At 37.4% G+C, this 18,689-nt stretch overlaps 1 protein-coding gene across 11 annotated transcripts in view; it reads left to right on the top strand.

The window, feature by feature from the left end:
• The window catches only part of EXOC6 (exocyst complex component 6), a 364,709-nt gene that overhangs the window by 318,211 nt on the left and 27,809 nt on the right, over positions 1-18,689 (top strand). For 2 of the 11 annotated variants that reach the window (XM_063629863.1, XM_063629865.1), the window contains one exon: positions 13,120-13,698. The exons of 8 other annotated variants lie outside the window; for them this stretch is intronic. In XM_063629863.1, coding sequence (XP_063485933.1) covers positions 13,120-13,278 — 159 coding nt within the window. In that variant the 3' untranslated portion in view covers positions 13,279-13,698. Of the gene's footprint in view, positions 1-6,008; positions 6,530-13,119; positions 13,699-18,689 lie in introns of those variants that run through there. One more of the 11 variants, XM_063629870.1, reaches the window with a different exon arrangement.

Raw genomic sequence — 18,689 nt, 5'->3', positions numbered from 1 at the left:
CAGGTGTGAGCCACTGCACTCAGCCTAACCATGGCTATTCTAAGTCTTGTCATCTACAGAATATTAATTGTTTTTCTTTGATTCTCCTCAAAAAGCAGTTTACATTTGGCTACAGTCCAAAATTTGCTTCTTGGCCTACAGAGTTATATAATGGACTCTGGAGACTCAAAAGGGGGTGGGTGGGAGAAGGGATGAGGGATAAAACATATTGGGGGCTGGGCATGGTGGCTCACGCCTGTAATCCCAGCACTTTGGGAGGCTGAGGCGGGTGGATCATGAGGTCAGGAGATGGAAACCATCCTGGCCAACACGGTGAAACCCCGTCTCTTCTAAAATACAAAAAATTAACCAGGCATGGTGGTGGGTGCCTGTAATCCCAGCTACTTGGGGGGTTGAGGCAGGGGAATCGCTTGAACCTGGGAGACGGAGGTGCGGTGAGCCAAGATCGTGCCATTGCGCCCCAGCCTGGCGACAGAGCAAGACTCTGTCTCAAACAAACAAACACTACATATTGGGTACAATGTATACTACTTGGATGATGAATACACTAAAATCTCATACTTCACCACTATACGATTCACCCATGTAACCAAAAACCACTAATATTTCAAAAGCTATTGAAATAAAATAAAAGGCCGGGCATGGTGGCTCATGCCTGTAATCCCAGCACTTTGAGAGGCCGAGGTGGGCAGATCACGAGGTCAGGAGATCGAGACCATCCTGGCTAACACAGTGAAACCCCGTCTCTACTAAAAATGCAAACATTAGCTGGGTGTGGTGGCACATGCCTGTAATCCCAGTTACTCAGGAGGCTGAGGCAGGGGAATCACTTGAACTCGGGAGGCAGAGGCTGCAGTGAGCCGAGATTGCGCCATTGCGCTCCAGCTTGGGCAACAAGAGCGAAACTCCGTCTCAAAAAAAAAAAAAAAGAAAGAAATAAATAAAATAAAAATAAAAATTTTAAAAAAGAAATACATTCTTTATGCAGACCATCACATAACCATCTTTGACACAAATCACACTCCCCTATATGTAAAGGTTAAATAAGACCTCATAACCAACAGCAATGTACAGACCATGTTTACATCTTAATTTGAACAAAACAGTTATTAAAAAAAAGGGAGGGGGCAGGTTTGAGATAATCAGGGAAATATGGATATTAGATATTTGGTATTAAATTATTTTTAAAAGGTATAATAATGACATGGTGAATATGTTTTTTAAATGCTTTACTAGAGGCATAATAAAATATAGGTAAAATGAAAAAGTACGTATATATGTTATACATTTTCAAAAAACATTAGAATATACAAAAAAGTAGAAAAAATTACTCATAGTCTTACTACCCAAACACATCATTCTTGGCATTCTGTTTTATTTCCTGCTGGTCTTTTTCCATTAATTTTTTTTCCTCATCCATGCTCACCAAAATATGATTGCTGGCATACTGTCCTCACAATTCCTTCTTTGTATTTCAGATAGTGTTTGCCTCTTAAATCTTAAAAAGGAACTTTTTTTTTTTTTACCAGATATTTCAGAGCCATAAAACCCAAATATAATGTGTTTAACTTGTTTTGATCCCAATTCAGACAAATCAACGGGAGAAAGCAGGGAAATGTATTCCGTGGTTTGTTTTAAAACACTTTAACAAAGAAAAATTATTGATAGTAGCTGAATCTGGGAGGTGAGGATGATGGGTTTATTGTGCTATTTACTTTCATGTATGTTTGAAATTTTTCATAATAAAAATAAAAATATTAAAGTAAAAAAATAAAAGACACTGACAAATGCTTTTAAATACAGATGTCTGGTAACATTGGAAATCATACCATTGGACTAGGTAAAAAACTTCCAGGACTCTAATTAAAAAGCTGATACATTCATAAAGATTGCTAATCCAACATCAAGCAAAACAAAAATTACATGGAACTGAACTGATGATGGACTAAAATAATTTTTTTATTATTTTATTTTTAAATGTTAATCTATGTATTTATTTATTTACTGATTTATGTATTTTGAAACCAGGTTATGAGACTGGCTAATTTTTGTATTTTTGGTAAAGATGGAGTTTCACCATGTTGCCCAGGCTAGTCTTGAACTCCTGGGCTCAAGCGATCCACCCACCTCGGCCTCCCAAAGTGCTGGGATTACAGGCGTGAGCCACCGTACTTGGCCCAAAATGATTTTTTGATGACTTTTTATTTAAAACAGTGCTGATTCTTTCTATGTTTCGTTTTCGAGAGCGAAGAAAATTTTTTCTTCTAAGCTATTCATAACAGAGCAATTAGTTAAAGTATACTTATGAACAAAATCAAAACATTTACTTTTCTCTCTAGATGATTTCTCCAGAATTTAGAAACTATCCGTAAATATTCTAGTTTTATGACAATCTAATTATTTACGTAAGTTCAATAAGAATCTTTTCTTTTGTAGCAGGACACATTGAAAACACTGGTTATTTTACCAAGGATTTGACTAAAATGTCATGTTTTCATATATGACCAGACTGCTTTGAGGGATTGGCGTTGACTTTATAAAGCCAATAAAGTTAAAAACAAAACAAAACAAAACAAAAAGAGACTGGCCCTGTACCCTATCCACACAGTTCCCTTATAAGGTTCCTGACCTTGGGATAAGTAAAAAATGTCACTTTCTGGTAGGCCTGAGAACCTCAAGATATTTCGGGGACCTTGAAAAGAGAAAATTTCACCCAGTTCATACCGATATTAGAGGCACAGTCTGATGGCAGATGCTCAGCTTGCTTTCCTACCCTTGAGGCTTTTAAAAGTCTAATCCAAAATTCCTTATTAAAAGTTCCAGCGAAGTCCATTTTTAAAAAGTCCATATGGTGAATCACTGTTCTTCCTGCACTATACAAATAATCAGGCCAAATATGGTAAGACTAAAATTTATTTTACAAATAAATTGGTCCTAGTATAATTTGTATTTGATTTTTTTAAAAGGGGGACTAGAAAAAATATATATTAAAGGAAAAACTATAGTATACCTGTATTAGATTCTAGCCTTGTCTGTTATTTTTGAGTTTTTATTATTTGCCTGAAATTTAGACCAAATCCTAAATTCTTTTTTAGCTACAAGTCTCCAAACTAATGTTTTCACATTTTTCTCACTTAAAATCACTAAAAATTAAAACTGCTTTTCTTAAAGCCCTAAAGCTAGAACTTAATATAAACTTCAACAAAAATCACCAGAGCAACTTACATATTAACAGCCTTTATGCCTACAGATATATGGACTGTGCAAAAAGTTTGCTTGAATACCTGATTCAAACCATAATAATAAAAAATCTGTCAGATTGCCACTGCAACCTGAAGATGCTTCAGAGACTCTAATAATTAGCTTATAGACTACTCCCGACATTGACCATTGTTTTTCTTCTGTTTCTGTAGAGATGCCTCTTATTAAAAATATGTTTGCCTACCTTACATATAGAGGCCTAGCTTTGAGGGCCCATCTGCAGTGCTGTCTTCTAAAATAAGGCACAGCTGTTTAATTGGACTGGCCTATTCCCCAAAATAAGAGACTGATTTGATGAGATCTTTTGCCATTGAGTTACTAACTTGATTTGTCTTTTCACAGCCACTAACTCAGCTTTTAATATGTGAAACTTCTAGGGAAGTTTTGGACAGGGAAATGTTGGGGCTCAGAAACCAGTACTCTAAAATACGGTGCTTTGACATGCTGAACTGAAGAAGCAGCATTGAGGTCTCTCTGACCTCCTTCCCACCCCCACCCACTGCCCCACCATCTCTCAATACTTTGTCTCTCCCAAAGTACAGGATAAAGTTGTTCTCTAAAATTCCCTCATCTGCTTGAAGTTTGGACCTGTCAAGGAAGAAAATGGTTGCCTCTGGTTCCTTCCCTTATATTAGCTAAACTCATGCAAGAAGAAAGACTGAAGTCTGTGAACACACCTGGGCAGACTTTTGTCACATAGGCTCAACACATTTTGTCCCAGACCATTGTATGTTCTTCATTCGCATTAAGTTCCCCTAAAAATCATTCACTACCCTCCTAAAATCATCCACACTTTCCCCATCTCCCTTTCCCATAAGAAAAAAGATACAGGGTCAGGCATGGTGGCTTACACCTATAATCCCAGCACTTGGTAGGCTGAGGTGGGAGGACCACTTGAAGCCGGGTGTCAAGACCAATCTGGGCAACATAGCAAGACCCTACGTCTAAAACAAAACAAAACAAACAAAAACATGTAGCCATCCATACCCCATTGCATAGTGGAAAAATCACTCTGCGATTCTCTCTCATGCATGCTAATAAATGTATATGGTATTTCTCCTATTAATTTGCCTTTTGTTAATTGATGTTTCAGTTAAACTTCCAAGGGTGAGGGAGTTTTCCGTTTATCCCTACAACTCTCAACTTCCATTCCAGTTTACTAGAAGAGATTCTTTCTGTTGACAGTAGATCCATTTCCTTTAGAAGGAGTTCCCTCTGTTGCAGTGCTATTTCCCTGAACAAGGTGATGTAATATTGAAAACAGGATTCTTTAGCAAGTTGAAAACAGGATTGATTGTATATTCATTTCCCAGTTAGTTTAAGGTCACTTAGTGGGGTAAGTTTCCTACTGGTGTAAGTTGCAAGGACATAAACATATTCTCCAATCCAAAGGACAGCTTTAAGAGGAGATGATTTGAGAATAATTCTCATTATATATGAATAATCTGTTTATAGAAAATTTGAAATTTATCATGTGATATTTTCTCAGTTGTATATGAATTTTTATGGTGGTAACTCGTTTATGTGATGTTAACTACTTTATAAGCTCATTGTAGGATCGTGAGTAGGACCACATAGTTTATGAAACTGTTCGTAAGGATTCTGTTCCTTGATTTTTCCAGATAGATAGATGGTTGGTTTAATGGAGATTAAAACACTGATCCCAGGTACTTCCTTCCTTCAAAGATAATCATCATTTGACAGCATAGAAGGCCTCTTTACAAGTATATAGCTCACTAGGGAATCGTTACTAAGACATACTTATGAATATTAATAAACATCTCAAGTCATTTTTGTTGAATTTGCTTTTCAAGTATGTGCACTTAGAGGGCATTAAGTCCTGGTTGACTTTTCCTCATCAATGTAATCTAAGAGACTTCTAAGTTAATTTTAAAAATCTATTATGAAACATGTAGAATTGTGAAATCTATGATGATGTGTGTAGAATTATTAGAATACAAGATTTATGTAGAAATAACTAAATATAAAACAATTTTTGAGAATGGTAGTAAATATGCAGTGGAAGGGATCAATGGATAGAAAATTTTGGGTAAGTTATTACATTTTAATTTTTCTAGTTTTAAAAGGAGTTTAAAATACTTTTTTTCTGATTATTATTGTCAAAATTTAATCATACTCTTCTTGGACTTTTGTATTCCAAAATAAGAATATGCAACTAATTCCTTAGCTGCTAGATCACTATGGCATGGCTTGAATTTTATTATTTTAGCAGCCTGGACTTAATAAATTGAAAAAGATAGATATTTTTCACCTATATTTGTTTTTTTGCTTATATTTGTTTTTAAAATTAGTTTACAAATAGTTAAGTGGTGAAATGCCAAGTATGGGGAATTGGCAAAAAATAAAAATAAAACTGGTCTTGAAAAGTAAAGTCTCACATGAGGTGATAAAAGTTTTTTTTTTATCAGATGTTAGTGATTATTTAAATAAGGATGCTTTAAAGTTTCAATAGGGCTTTTATGTTCCTTACTTCATAAAGCTATTTCATAGCATATTGCTTTAACACTTTTATATGAAGTAGTATACCACCAAATGTAAAGGGGTTGCTAACACCTTTATTTACATTTCAGTTGGGGTTCTGCACTTTTCCTTCTTTTTTTTTTTTTTTCAGTCTGTGATCCATTTCTGTCTTAATAGGGTGGTTGACAGTTCTTTTCAAGCATACTTAGAAAGGCAAAAGAGCCCTTTTCATAGTACTTATAAGGGGTCATGCTTCTGTTTTTTAGTTTGAATTTGATACTGCTTCATGAGTTGCTATGAAAGATTAGGAAGTAGGTCCAGTGGTCAGATTTTACCTGCCCACCCGGACTTTGCCCTGAGGTCAAACTCCTGATATTTGCTGTTCTGAATAGAGGAGTTGATGACAAGTATGAGCTGATACAAGAGGAAAGTTAGAACCATATCAAAGCTGAAGGCAAGAGAATTGGGACTCTATGAGAGACTAGCTAAAAGATGGATCATCAGGATTGCCCTCTTCTAAGGAAAAGGAAATAGCTGACGTGTGAGTGAAAAGACTTTATCATCCTGCCAATCACATACTTGCTAATGGAAGCCAGTTATCTCAACAACATCTTAAGTCCTACTGCTCTAGTAGACAATGTGGAGGATTAGCGGTACTGATGCCACATTATATAAATATGCTGCCTCCATCAGTTTAAATGTGCTTTGTGAATATGATTTGTTTGCATAAATTTTTTTTACAAGTAAAGCCTATCATCCTGTTACTCCCTATTCTGAAATTAAGTCGCTAAATGATGAAGGACTTGATATACTTATTTGTGTCTGTTTTCATTTACAAAGACCATATGTTTTGTTAAACATAATCTTTCAAGTGGATTTCAGATGAATATGTGAAATTCTTTTGGCAATGTATGAAAACTTAAGAAAATTTAAACTATATTAAGATTCTTTGTATAATATGCAGTATTCAGTGATAATTTTTTATAACTTTTTTTTTAAATAACTCATTCTTAATACATAGAAATATTTCACTAAATATCACTGGGAAATGAGGTGTCACATATAACTGAATTTTCCAGGTGACCAAAGATGATTTTTTAATCGCCAAAGCTTTTTAAATATAGCCATTTTGATGGAAAACTTTAAAGAAGCTGTCTCTCACTTTCATAGCTTCTTAACGGCATATAATTTCCACAGTAGATTGAGCGTCCATTGCTTCACTAATACTATACTAAATCCTCTTTAACTGATCCTGTTGCATTTTGTGAGAAGTTACTTACACTGGCAAGATATCATTATTTCATTTGACGGTATCTTGATAATCTTTTAGAAAATATGGAGAAGTTTAGGTAGGTCAAATGATAAAGCAGTAAGGTGGGTTTCAAGCTAATGAAACAATCGTTTGCCCAAAGAATGCTGGCTGACGTATTGTTACCACCCTAGAGCTTCATTTCCCAAAGGATCTTTCCAGGAACACTGATTTCTCAAGATGAGAAAAGGTTTCCAAGTCAGATAAGTTTGGGAAGCACTTTATATTTTAACCCCTCTTAGAGAGCATTTTTATTAGGATTTTATTTTATTTTAATTTTTTGGAGACATGGTTTCACTCTGTCACCCAGGCTGCAGTACAGTGGCACAGTCTTGGCTCACTGCAACCTCTGCCTCCCAGGTTCAAGCGATTTTCCTGCCTCAACCTCCCGAGTAGCTGGGATTACAGGTGCACACCACCACACCTGGCCTGGCTAAGACAGGGTCCCACCATGTTGGCCAGGCTGGCCGCAAACTCCTGACCTCAGGTGATCCACCCAGCTAGGCCTCCCAAAGTCCTGAGATTACAGGTATAAGCCACCGTGCCTGGCCTTTTATTAGAATTTTAAAGACAGGAATTCTGCAGTAACCCAGCATTCCCAAACTCATTACAGGGCACCTCCCTCACTCATTTTAGGGTTTATTACATGAAACATCCTTTGGCAAATGCTTTAAGGAAGATGCTGGCAATGCCCTCTAAATGTCTTTCTTTGACAGTTTGAGATCAACAGTTTTCTTTTCTCTTTTTTTCCTGGAAAGCCCAACCAGCAGGGATCAACATATTTTTAAAATAATAATTTGAGTTAAGACATAGAAAAAATACAAATTGTATGTGTAGATTATATGAAGCCAGGAGAGTTACCCAAGATGACAGGAGACAGAATCAAAGTCTTCTCAGTAGGCTTGAGTGATGAGCCAAAGTCAACAAAGTTAAATTTAGTAAGAAAAATATTAACTCTATGTTTAACTTTTTAAAAAATAAATTTTTTAAATTTCAGGTTGTAGGAAATCTGACTTATAATGCGAAAAAGATCTGGTAGTTTTAGTTAACCTCCATGAACAAATTGTGTGATGGTAATTCCTAGACTGCATTCATGAAATTGTGGTATTTGGGTTAGACCACTGTGCTTTGGGGCTGTTAAGACTATGCCCATGTATTGCATGATGACATAGACACTCACAAATTGGAGAGCACCTAAAAAGAGAGTTACAAGGCTAATGAGGGATGAGATACCTTGTCATATGAGAAGCCGTTTTTAAATTTTGGGACATTTAATTTAAAGCTTAGAAGTGTAGCTTTGCAGAGGAATATAAAATAGGTTTTTATTGGCCTAGATATATGAGTCAAGTGTACTATTTTCTTCTTCCAAATATAATCCTATGCCACAATAATAATTTACTTAACCCATTCAGGATTAGGTCTTGTTTTCAAGTATTTAATTTATTTCAAGTATTTTAATTTTGGGCAAACTAGAGAAAAGAGGAGTGGTCATTCCTTTGAATGATATGTAGAGAATTTGAAAGGGAATTTTAAATGTGCAAAATATATGTGGATCTCATAGCACTTTTCAAATAAATATTTTATTAAAGTACATTACGCATTCGGGCAAATCATATGTATACTGCTGCTGATTTTTCACCAGGTGACTACATCTATAGAACACATAAATCAAGAAAGAGAACTTGACCAGTACCTCAAAAGAGAGCTCCCATCCCACACTGTGCCTCTTTCTAGTCATTCTTCTCCTCCCTCTCAAGGATAACCACTATCATGACTTTTAACACCAAAGATAAAAGTAGCCTGAGTTTTAACTTTGTATACACCAAATCATGCAGGATAACTTTTGGTTCTGCTTTCTTTTGCTCATTGTCTTTGAAATTTATCCATGTTGTTACATATAGCTGTGGTTCATTCACTCCCTTTGTTGTGTAGTCTGCCCTTGTAACAAATATACTATAATTTATGTATATGTTCTGCCCTTGGTAGACATATAAACTGATTCCAGGTTTGCTGTTACAATGGTACTAACATCATCATTCTTTTACATGTCTTTTGGTAAACATATGCACACATTTCCGTTTGAGTGTTTACCTAGGAGTGGAATTGCTGAGTCAGGGGGTGTATACACATGATCAGTTTTAATAGATACTATGAAGCATTTGTGCTAGTTTATACTTCAGCCATCAGTGTAGAGAAGTTCTAGCTGTTCTGCATCCCTGTTATCACTTGGTATTGTCTGTCTCTTCCTTTTTAGCCATTCCAGTGGCTGTGTGGTAGTTTTACAGTGTGGTTTTAATATACAGGCATACCTTGCTTTATTGTGCTTCGCTTTGTTGCAAATCGCAGATAATGTGATTTTTACAAATCTAAGGTTTGTGATACTGCTGCATCCTGGAAGTCTTTCAGTACCGTTTTTCTAACAGCATATGGTCACTTAGTATCCTTGGTCACATTTTGTAATTCTCACAGTATTTCAAACTTTTTCATTATTACTATGTCTATTTTTGATCTGTGATCAGTGGTCTTTGGTGTTACCATTGTAATTGTTTTGGGGTGCATGAACCACACCCATATAAGGTGATGAACTTAATCAATAAACGTGTGTTCTGACTGCCCTACCAACCAGCTGTTCCTGTCTCTTCCTCTCCTGGAGCCTCCCTATTCCTTAAGAGGTAACAATATTGAAATTAGGCTAATTAATAATCCTACAGTGGCCTCTAAGTGTTCAAGTGAATGGAAGAGTCACATGTCTCTCACAAAAGCTAGAAATGATTAACTTAATGAGGAAGGCATGTCAAAAGCTGATAGACCAAAAGCAAGGCCTCTTGCACCAAACAGCCAAGGTGTGAATACAAAGAAATAATTATTGAAGGAAATTAAAAGTGCTACTCCAGTGAACACAAGATTGATATGAGAGCAAAATAGCCTCACTGCTGATATGGAGAAAGTCTGAGTGTTCTGGATAAAAAACCAGCCACAGCATTCCCTTGAGCCAAAGTATAATCCAGAGCAAGGAGGGCCTAACTCTGTTCAATTCTATGAAGGCTGAGAGAAGTGAGGAAGCTGCAGATGAAAAGTTTGAAGGTAGCTGGGGTTGGTTCATGAGGTTTAAGGAAAGAAGCCATCTCCATAACAAACATGCAAGATGAAGCAGCAAGTGCTAATGGAGAAGCTACAACAAGTAATTTATCCAGAAGATCTAACTAAGATAATTGATGAAGTAGCTACACTAAGCAAAAGATTTTCAATGTAGATCAAACAAACTTCTGTTGGAAAAAGGTATCAACTATGACTTTCATAACTAGAGAAGAGAAGGCAATATTTGGCTTTAAAGTTTCAAAGGACATTCAGACTGTCTTGTTAGGGACTAATGCATCTGGTGACTTTAAGTTGAAGCCAGTATTCAATGACCATTCCAAAAACCCAAGGGCCCTTAAGAATTGTTACATCTGCCTGTGCTCTATAAATGGAACAACAAAGCCTGGGTGACAGCACATCTATTTATAGCATGGTTTGTTGAATATTTTAAGTGCACTGTTGAGACCTCCTGCTCAGAAGAAAAGAATCCTTTCAAAATATTACTGCTTATTAACAATGGACTTTGTCACTCAAGAACTCTGACGGATATGTACAAGGAAATAAATGTTTTCATGCCTGCTAACACAGCATTCATTCTGCAGCCCATGGATCAAGGAATGGTTTCAACTTTCAAGTCTTATTATTTAAAAATACATTTTGAAAGGCTACATCTACCATAGAATAGTTCCTCTGATGGGCCTGGGCAAAGTCTGCTGAAAGCCTTCTGGAAAGGATTCGCCATTCTAAATGCCATTAAAGACATTTGTGATTGGTCGTGGTTCACCCCTGTAATCCCAACACTTTGGGAGGCCGAGGTGGGAGGACTGCTTGAGGCTGGGAGTTTGAGACCAACCTGGACAACATAAGGAGATGCTGTCATATGTTATTTTTTTTTTAAATTAGCCAGGCATGGTGGTGCTTGCCTGTAATTCCAGCTACTCTGGAGGCTAGGTGGGAGGATCGCTTGAGCCCTGGAGTTCGAGACTTCAGTGAGCCGTGATTGTGCCACTCCACTCCAGCCTGGGCAACAGAGCAAGACCCTGTCTCAAAAAAAAGAAAAAAGTTTCCAATCCTCATGGATGATTTTGAGGGGTTCAAGACTTCAGTGGAGGAACTAACTGTAGAAGTCGTGGAAATAGCAAGAAAACTAGAACTGGAGCCTGAAAATGTGACTGAGTTGCTAAAATCTGACGATAAAATTTGAATGGATGAGGTATTACTTCTAACGGATAAGCAGGGAAAGTGTTTTTTTGAGATGCAATCTACCCCTGGTGAAGAGGCTGAGAACATTGTTGAAATGACAACAAAGAATTTAGAATATGCTGGATGTGGTGGTTCATGCCTGTAATCCCAGCACTTTGGGAGGCCGAGGCAGGTGGATCACCTGAGGTCAGGAGATCAGGACCAGCCTGACCAACATGGAGAAACCCTGTCTCTACTAAAAATGCAAAATTAGTCGGAAGTGGTGGCATATGCCTGTAATCCTAGCTACTTGGGAGACGGAGGCAGGAGAATCACTTGAACCTGGGAGGCGGAGGTTGCGGTGAGCTGAGATCGTGCCATTGCACTCCAGCCTGGGCAACAAGAGTGAAACTCCATCTCAAAAAAAAAAAAAAAAAGAATTTAGAATATTACATAAACTTAGTTGATAAAGAAGTGGCAGAATTTGAAAGGATTGACTCCAATTTTGAAAGATGTTCTACTCTGGTTAAAATGCTGCCAAACAGTATCCCATGCTTCAGAGATACCTTTTGTGAAAGGAAGAGTCAATTGATGCAGTAAATTTCATTGTCTTTTTTTAAGATATTGGCATAGTAGCCGGGCGCGGTGGCGCACGCCTGTAATCCCAGCACTTTGGGAGGCCCGGGGGGTGGATCACGAGGTCAGGAGATCGAGACCATCCTGGCTAACACGGTGAAACCCCATCTCTATTAAAAATACAAAAAAATTAGCCAGGTGTAGTGGCGGGCACCTGTAGTCCCAGCTACTCGGGAGGCTGAGGCAGGAGAATGGCGTGAACCTGGGAGGCGGAGCTTGCAGTGAGCCGAGATTGCGCCACTGCACTCCAGCCTGGGCGACAGAGCGAGACTCCATCTCAAAAAAAAAAAAAAAAAAAAAGATATTGGCATAGCCACCTCAGCCTTTAGCAAGTACCACCCGAATGAGTCAGCAGCCATCCACACTGAGGCAAGAGTCTCCACCAGCAAAAACATTACAACTTGCTGAAAGCTCAAATGATCATTAGCATTTTTTTCGTAGTAAAGTACATTTAATTAGGGTGGGTACATTGTTTTTTCAGATATGCTGTTGCACACTTAATAGACTATAGTGTAAACATAACTTACACTGGGTAACCAAAAAATTTGTGTCACTCACTTTATTGTGATAATCTGGTTGTCTGGAACCAGACATACAGTATCTCCGAAGTATGCCTGTTTATTTTTTGATGACTTATAAAATTGAATTTTTTTTCATCCATGTATTTGCCATTTGAATGTTCTCTTTTGTGAATAACCTGCCCGGATTTGTGGCCATTTTTCTCTATTGGGTTGTCTATGCCTGACTGATTTATAGAATTTCTTTGTATATTCTGAATGGGAGTTCTTTATCAGGTCTATGTATTGTAAATGTCTTCTACTCTGTTGCTTGTCTCTTCACTCTTAATAGTGTCTTTTGATGAGGAGAAGTTCATAGTAGTAATGAAATCCAGTTTATTATTTTTTATGATTCTTTTAATGTCCTGTTTAAGAAATCTTTGCCTACCCCTGAAATCATAAAGATATTTTCCTTTGTTTTCTTCTGTAATTTTGTTTTACCACTCATATTTAAGTTTCTAATCCATCCAAAGTTGATTTTTATGCATAGTTTGGGATGTAAATTTCAAGATTCATTTTGTTCTATATGGTTATTCAATTGACCTAGCATCATTTATTGAAAATAAGTGGATCTCATAGTGTTTTTCTTTTTTCTTTTCTTTTTTTTTTTTTGAGATGGAGTTTCACTCTTGTTGCCCAGGCTGGAATGCAATGGCGCGATCTTGGCTCACCGCAACCTCTGCCTCCCAGGTTCAAGCGATTCTCCTGCCTCAGCCCCGAGTAGCTGGAATTACAGGCATGTGCCACCATGCCCGGCTAATTTTGTATTTGTAGTAGAGACGGGTTTTCTCCATGTTGGTCAGGCTGGTCTCGAACTCCCGACCTCAGGTGATCCGCCTGCCTCGGCCTCCCAAAGTGCCGGGATTACAGGCCTGAGCCACCACTCCCGGCCTCTCATAGTGTTTTAATGTAAAATAATTATAAAACATGAGACTATGAGACATAAATGATATTTGTTTCTAATGTACAAGTAAAATGTTTTCTCTTATGTTCATTAACTATATGCCTGTATTTCATGGTTCATGCCATCCCTCATAAGCAAATTAATTGATTACATGTTTGAGGTTTTTAAGTATCAGCGTACCTATACTCTCACGACATCAAAGGTAGTTTTAAAAATAAAACAGTTCTAGAGCAAGTATTTATAACAATATAGGCCATATAAAAGAATAAAAAGCTAAATTATAAACCTTATAAGAAGCATGCCTTTTTTGTTCACTGCTGTATATCTATGGGCTAGGACTATCCTGGCACGTAGTAAGCAATCAATAAATGTTGAATAAGTAAATGCAGATCTTTTAGCTATACTTAAAAACTTTTTTTGCTGTACAGCAACACATTAGGAATTGAGGTATTGTGGAATAATAAACTAATGTTCCATATAAACAAACATCCTTTAAAGGAACTAAAATTTTTTTCTTTTTAAATTATTTACGCGAGAATATTTCTAAAAATACATTACCCATTTCTCTGCCTTCTCTATAAGTGTAACAAATATAAACCTTTTTTGATTTCTCTTCATCAGCATTAGGGATAATAAATAATAATAAATAATGTGAATTATTTCTGAGAAATATTGTCATCTCTCCAGGACCAACTGCTGCTTATTCTTTTATGGATAAAGAAATATTTTGGACAAGGGAATTATAAGAATTTAGACAAAGGCAGTGTACATCTTAATTAAGTGATCAGCAATGACTGATATAAAGCAGCATTTCCTAAACTGTTGTTTGGGACAGTTAGTCATGGAGAAAGTGAACTATGGTCAAATAATCATAGGAATCTTTACATATTGTGTGTCTTGTAAATTCACAATTTCATTAACATATTAAAGGCTTTGAGAAGTCCTAGAGTAAAGGTATAACTCATTTTTCCCTCAAAACTGTTTGAATATTGAATACTTTTCAAAATGAAAATCTCTTTACCATCCTGCAAAGCAGTGCTCTATGGCACACAGAAAACAGACATACCTGGACCACCATTACATTAGTCTGTTGGTTCCTGCAACTGTATGGTTAAAACAGAAGATTCTAATAGCAAATAAATAAGCTTTTCAGGAGATGAAATGTAAATATTAAAATGAAAATAATACAAAAATGATGAAAAATGGTAAGTTTTCTTTTTTTTTTTTTTCTTGGAGACAGAGTCTTGCTCTGTTGCTCAGGCTGGAGTGCAGTGACACAGTCTCAGCTCACTGCAACCTTTGTCTCCTGGGTTCAAGCAATACTCGTGCCTCAGCCTCCTGATTAGCTGGGACTACAGTTGTGCACCACCAGGCCCTACTAATTTTTTTTTTTTTTTTTTTTTGAGACGGAATTTCGCTCTTGTTGCCCAGGCTGGAGTGCAATGGCACGATCTCGGCTCACCACAACCTCCACCTCCCGGGTTCAAGCGATTCTCCTGCCTAGCCTCCCAAGTAGCTGGGATTGCAGGCATGCACCACCACACCCGGCTAATTTTGTATTTTTAGGAGAGACAGGGTTTCTCCATGTTGGTCGGCTGGTCTTGAACTCCCAACTGCAGGTGATCCGCCTGCCTCGGCCTCCCAAAGTGCTGGGATTACAAGCCTGAGCCACCGCGACTAGCCTAGTTTTTTGTATTTTTAGTAGAGACGAAGTTTTGCCATGTTGCCCAGGCTGGTCTCAGACTCCTGAGCTCAGGCAGTCTGCCTGCCTCGGCATCCCAAAGTGCTAGGATTATAGGCGTGAGCCACTGTGCCTGGCCAAAAAATGGTAAATTTTCAAAAATAATTTGAACTTCTAAAAAAGGCATTCAGATAATTTTATGAAGGATGATAGTTACTAGAGAATTAATGCTGCTTAGATGCAGTAAACCAGTCAGTCATACAGAATAACTTGTTTTTAAGAAGCATGAACAGTAACACAGGATTCCTTGTGAAGAATGAAAAGATTTAAGTGAGAAGTTAAAATACCAGCTCATGTAGAGTTCAAATCCTAACAGTTGTTAGATTCCTTAGTGACTCATCAAGGCTGTTGTTACTGAGCCACAGTCTGCAAGTATGCAGAGAAAGTATGCAGTCTCCAAGTATGGAGAAAAATAAAGAATATGTTTTTACTTTTTTCTCTTACTAATATACTTCATAAATTATAAATGAGATGGAAACAATTTGAAGGGTAGATGTTTTAGTAAAATCATCAAGATAGGTTCTTTGTTTTTCTGTTTGTTGTAGAGTGTCTCATAGTATTATTAACAAAAAAGAAATACAGTTAAAGTGACATTTTTCAAGATACACCTTCCCTTAAGGCAAACAATCTAATTTTTGCCAAAATAAGAACCTTAAAGCCAAACTTCCAGGAAGAAAATAGTATTACTATTTAGTGTACTAAAAATAGGATGAAAAAATGTTGTTAAGTCCTTTAGAACTTACAGATATTTTTGGCCCAGATGGTTTACTTTTCATGTTAATTTAGCTGTGAGCACCTACAGATGCAGAAAGAGAAGGGGGTAGAGGAACAAAAGCTACTTTGTTCAGTTGATCTCTTTACCTGACACCAAGCCCTCCCTGCCAGGTAAGAGAGGAAATTTACACCTAGATATGTTCTTTTTCCTGTCATCACTTCTTTGATGCAACATCATTTTTTAAAGAATTTTTTTTTTAAAAAAAGTCATTTTGTTACCCTGCACATTAATCTTTTTATTAATTGAAACCAGGGAAGATTCTCTGCCTCCAGGAGTTCATGAATTATTTCTGAAGGTAAAGCCCATTCTTTTTCATTTTTTAGTTGGTTTTTAACTTATCAACTCTTACAACTTGACTTGTTCTTATCTGTGTCCTGATCCAATATGTTCTTATTTAATTGGACAAGAGTGTAGTCCATGCCTTTTTTTTTCTTTTCTTTTTCTTTTTTTCTTTTTTTTCTTTTTGAGACAGAGTCTCCGCTCTGTCACCCAGGCTGGAGTGCAGTGGCACAATCTCAGCTCACTGCAACCTCCACCTCCCAGGTTCAAGCGATTTTCCTGCCTCAGCCTCCCGAGTAGCTGGGATTACAGGCACATGCCACCACACCCAGCTAATTTTTGTATTTTTAGTACAGAGAGGGTGTCACCATGTTGGTCAGGCTGGTCTTGAACTCCTGACCTCAGGTGATCTGCCCGCCTCTGCCTACCAAAGTGCTGGGATTATAGGCATGAGCCACCGTGCCCGGCCCCATGCCATTTTTAAAAGAGGCACCCCATAATACTACGCCTCACTTCACAGATTTGTTTTCTAATGAGAAACAAATGCATATATCATGAAGCTATATGCCATTTCTTTCATGATAAATTGTCAGTCTGGGCTTCTCAATATAATACACTACAAGAGGACTAAGCAACCATTAGCCATGGGCATTACTCATTTGACCACTCTTATGTTCTACCACTTTATAGGGAAATCTGTTATGAATAATTTGTAGTTTTTTATTGATTTTTTTCCCCCCTTAGCCTTCATCTCCACAGACAGGAATTAGTTGTAACATAGATTGCAGACCAGGTGTGGTGGCTTATGCCTGTAATTCCAGCAGTTTGGGAGGCCGAGGCAAAAAATCAGCCGGGTATTGTGGTGCACACCTGTAGTCCCAGCTACTCAGGAGGCTGAGGCAGGAGGATTGCTTGAGCGTGGGAGGTCAAGGCTGCAGTGAGCTATGATTGCACCACTGCACTCCATCCTGGGCGACAGAGCGAGACCCTGTCATAAAAACAACAGCAAACAACAACATAGATTGCATTGCACAAAGGTCATTACATGCCTTTACGTCAGGGGCTCCAACTTGAGAACCATGGGTTGGTTTTAGGAGGTTCAAGCAGAATTTTGTATGCGCATTTTTCTGAGAAGAAAGTCTGATATTTTCATCTCAAAGGCAGCATATATGACCTAAAAAATAGATAGCTACACACCACTACTCCAGCAAAACTGAAAGCTGTCCAGATTAAGCCAGATCACCAAGAGCTGCCCTATTTTTAGATGTTTCTTCATTTACTCGACAAATGTTTGAGCACCTGCTTTGGGCACTGTTTTAAGTGCAGAAGACACAGTGGTGAACAAGATAGGCAGGATCCCTCCTCTCACAATCCCCCTTTGTTGGAGGGAGATCCACAACAAAGAGTGCTAATTTAAATAGTTTTAGATGGAATTTCAAATAGCTTTTAGATGGTATGAGAAAAATAAAACAGGTTAATGTGATAGTGACTGGAGGTGAGGTGGGCCACTTCAGATTTGGTGATCAGGGAAACCGTCTTTAAGGCGGTGGCATTTGAGCACATAACTGAGTGAAATTGGGAAATATAGGGAAATAGCATTCCTGGCAGAGGGAAGAGCAAGAGCAAAGTCCTAAGGTGCTGTTAGGAAAGAGAAAGGGAAATAGTATGGATATAATGTAGTGTGCCAGAGGAAGAGGGACAAATGAAATTAGGAGGATTATCAGAGCCAAATCATGTAAGGCCTTGAGGGCTTTGTTGAGGAGTTTGGATCATAGGTATGGGAAATCATTCAAGGGTTTCAAGCAGGTTAGTGTCATACTCTGATTTGTATTTTGAGAGTTTATTCTGGCTGTTTTAAGGAGAATAGATTTAAAAGGGACAGAATTAGAATCAGGAAGAGCAATTAGATGATTGTTTTGGTAGTCTAGGCTACAGATGATAGAATTGCTGTAGTAACTACTGATGATTGGGTTCACTATATTTCATAGTAGCTCATAGTAGCTCCCAGCAGACTCAGAGATTTCTGCTTTCAGTATTACAGATAGTAGAATTTACAGTGAGCAACTGGTTTGTTTTTATTTCAAGAGAACTGTGAGTTGTATAATTAATAGTATTTTATTCTGTATTTTGGAGACAGAAAAACTGAGGAATATAGCATAGCATCACATGTATTTTGTATACTAACCTCATCTTCTTTCGTACTCTCACTTTCTCTTGGCCCTAGCTTTTCTCAGTTAACTAAGTTAAATTTGTCTTGCATATGTTTTTGTAAATTGGCTTAAAACCCTTTTGGAACAATGCAATATGTAAATAAATTAAGCGTTTGTTAGTGGACTCCTAAAACTGTTCGCAGTAAAAAGCATTAGGTGTGGGTAGATTTTGATTTATTTGCTTGTTTATTTACTCATTTATTTATTCAGCAAAAATGATTGAGTGCCAGGCACTGGGGAAAAAGAAGTGAGTGATAGAAATTAAGTAAGAGCCAG

This window comes from Symphalangus syndactylus, chromosome 2, assembly GCF_028878055.3.
Source record: "Symphalangus syndactylus isolate Jambi chromosome 2, NHGRI_mSymSyn1-v2.1_pri, whole genome shotgun sequence".
In the NCBI taxonomy this organism is placed as follows: Eukaryota; Metazoa; Chordata; class Mammalia; order Primates; family Hylobatidae; genus Symphalangus; species Symphalangus syndactylus.
This window is presented reverse-complemented; position numbering and strand designations above follow the sequence as displayed.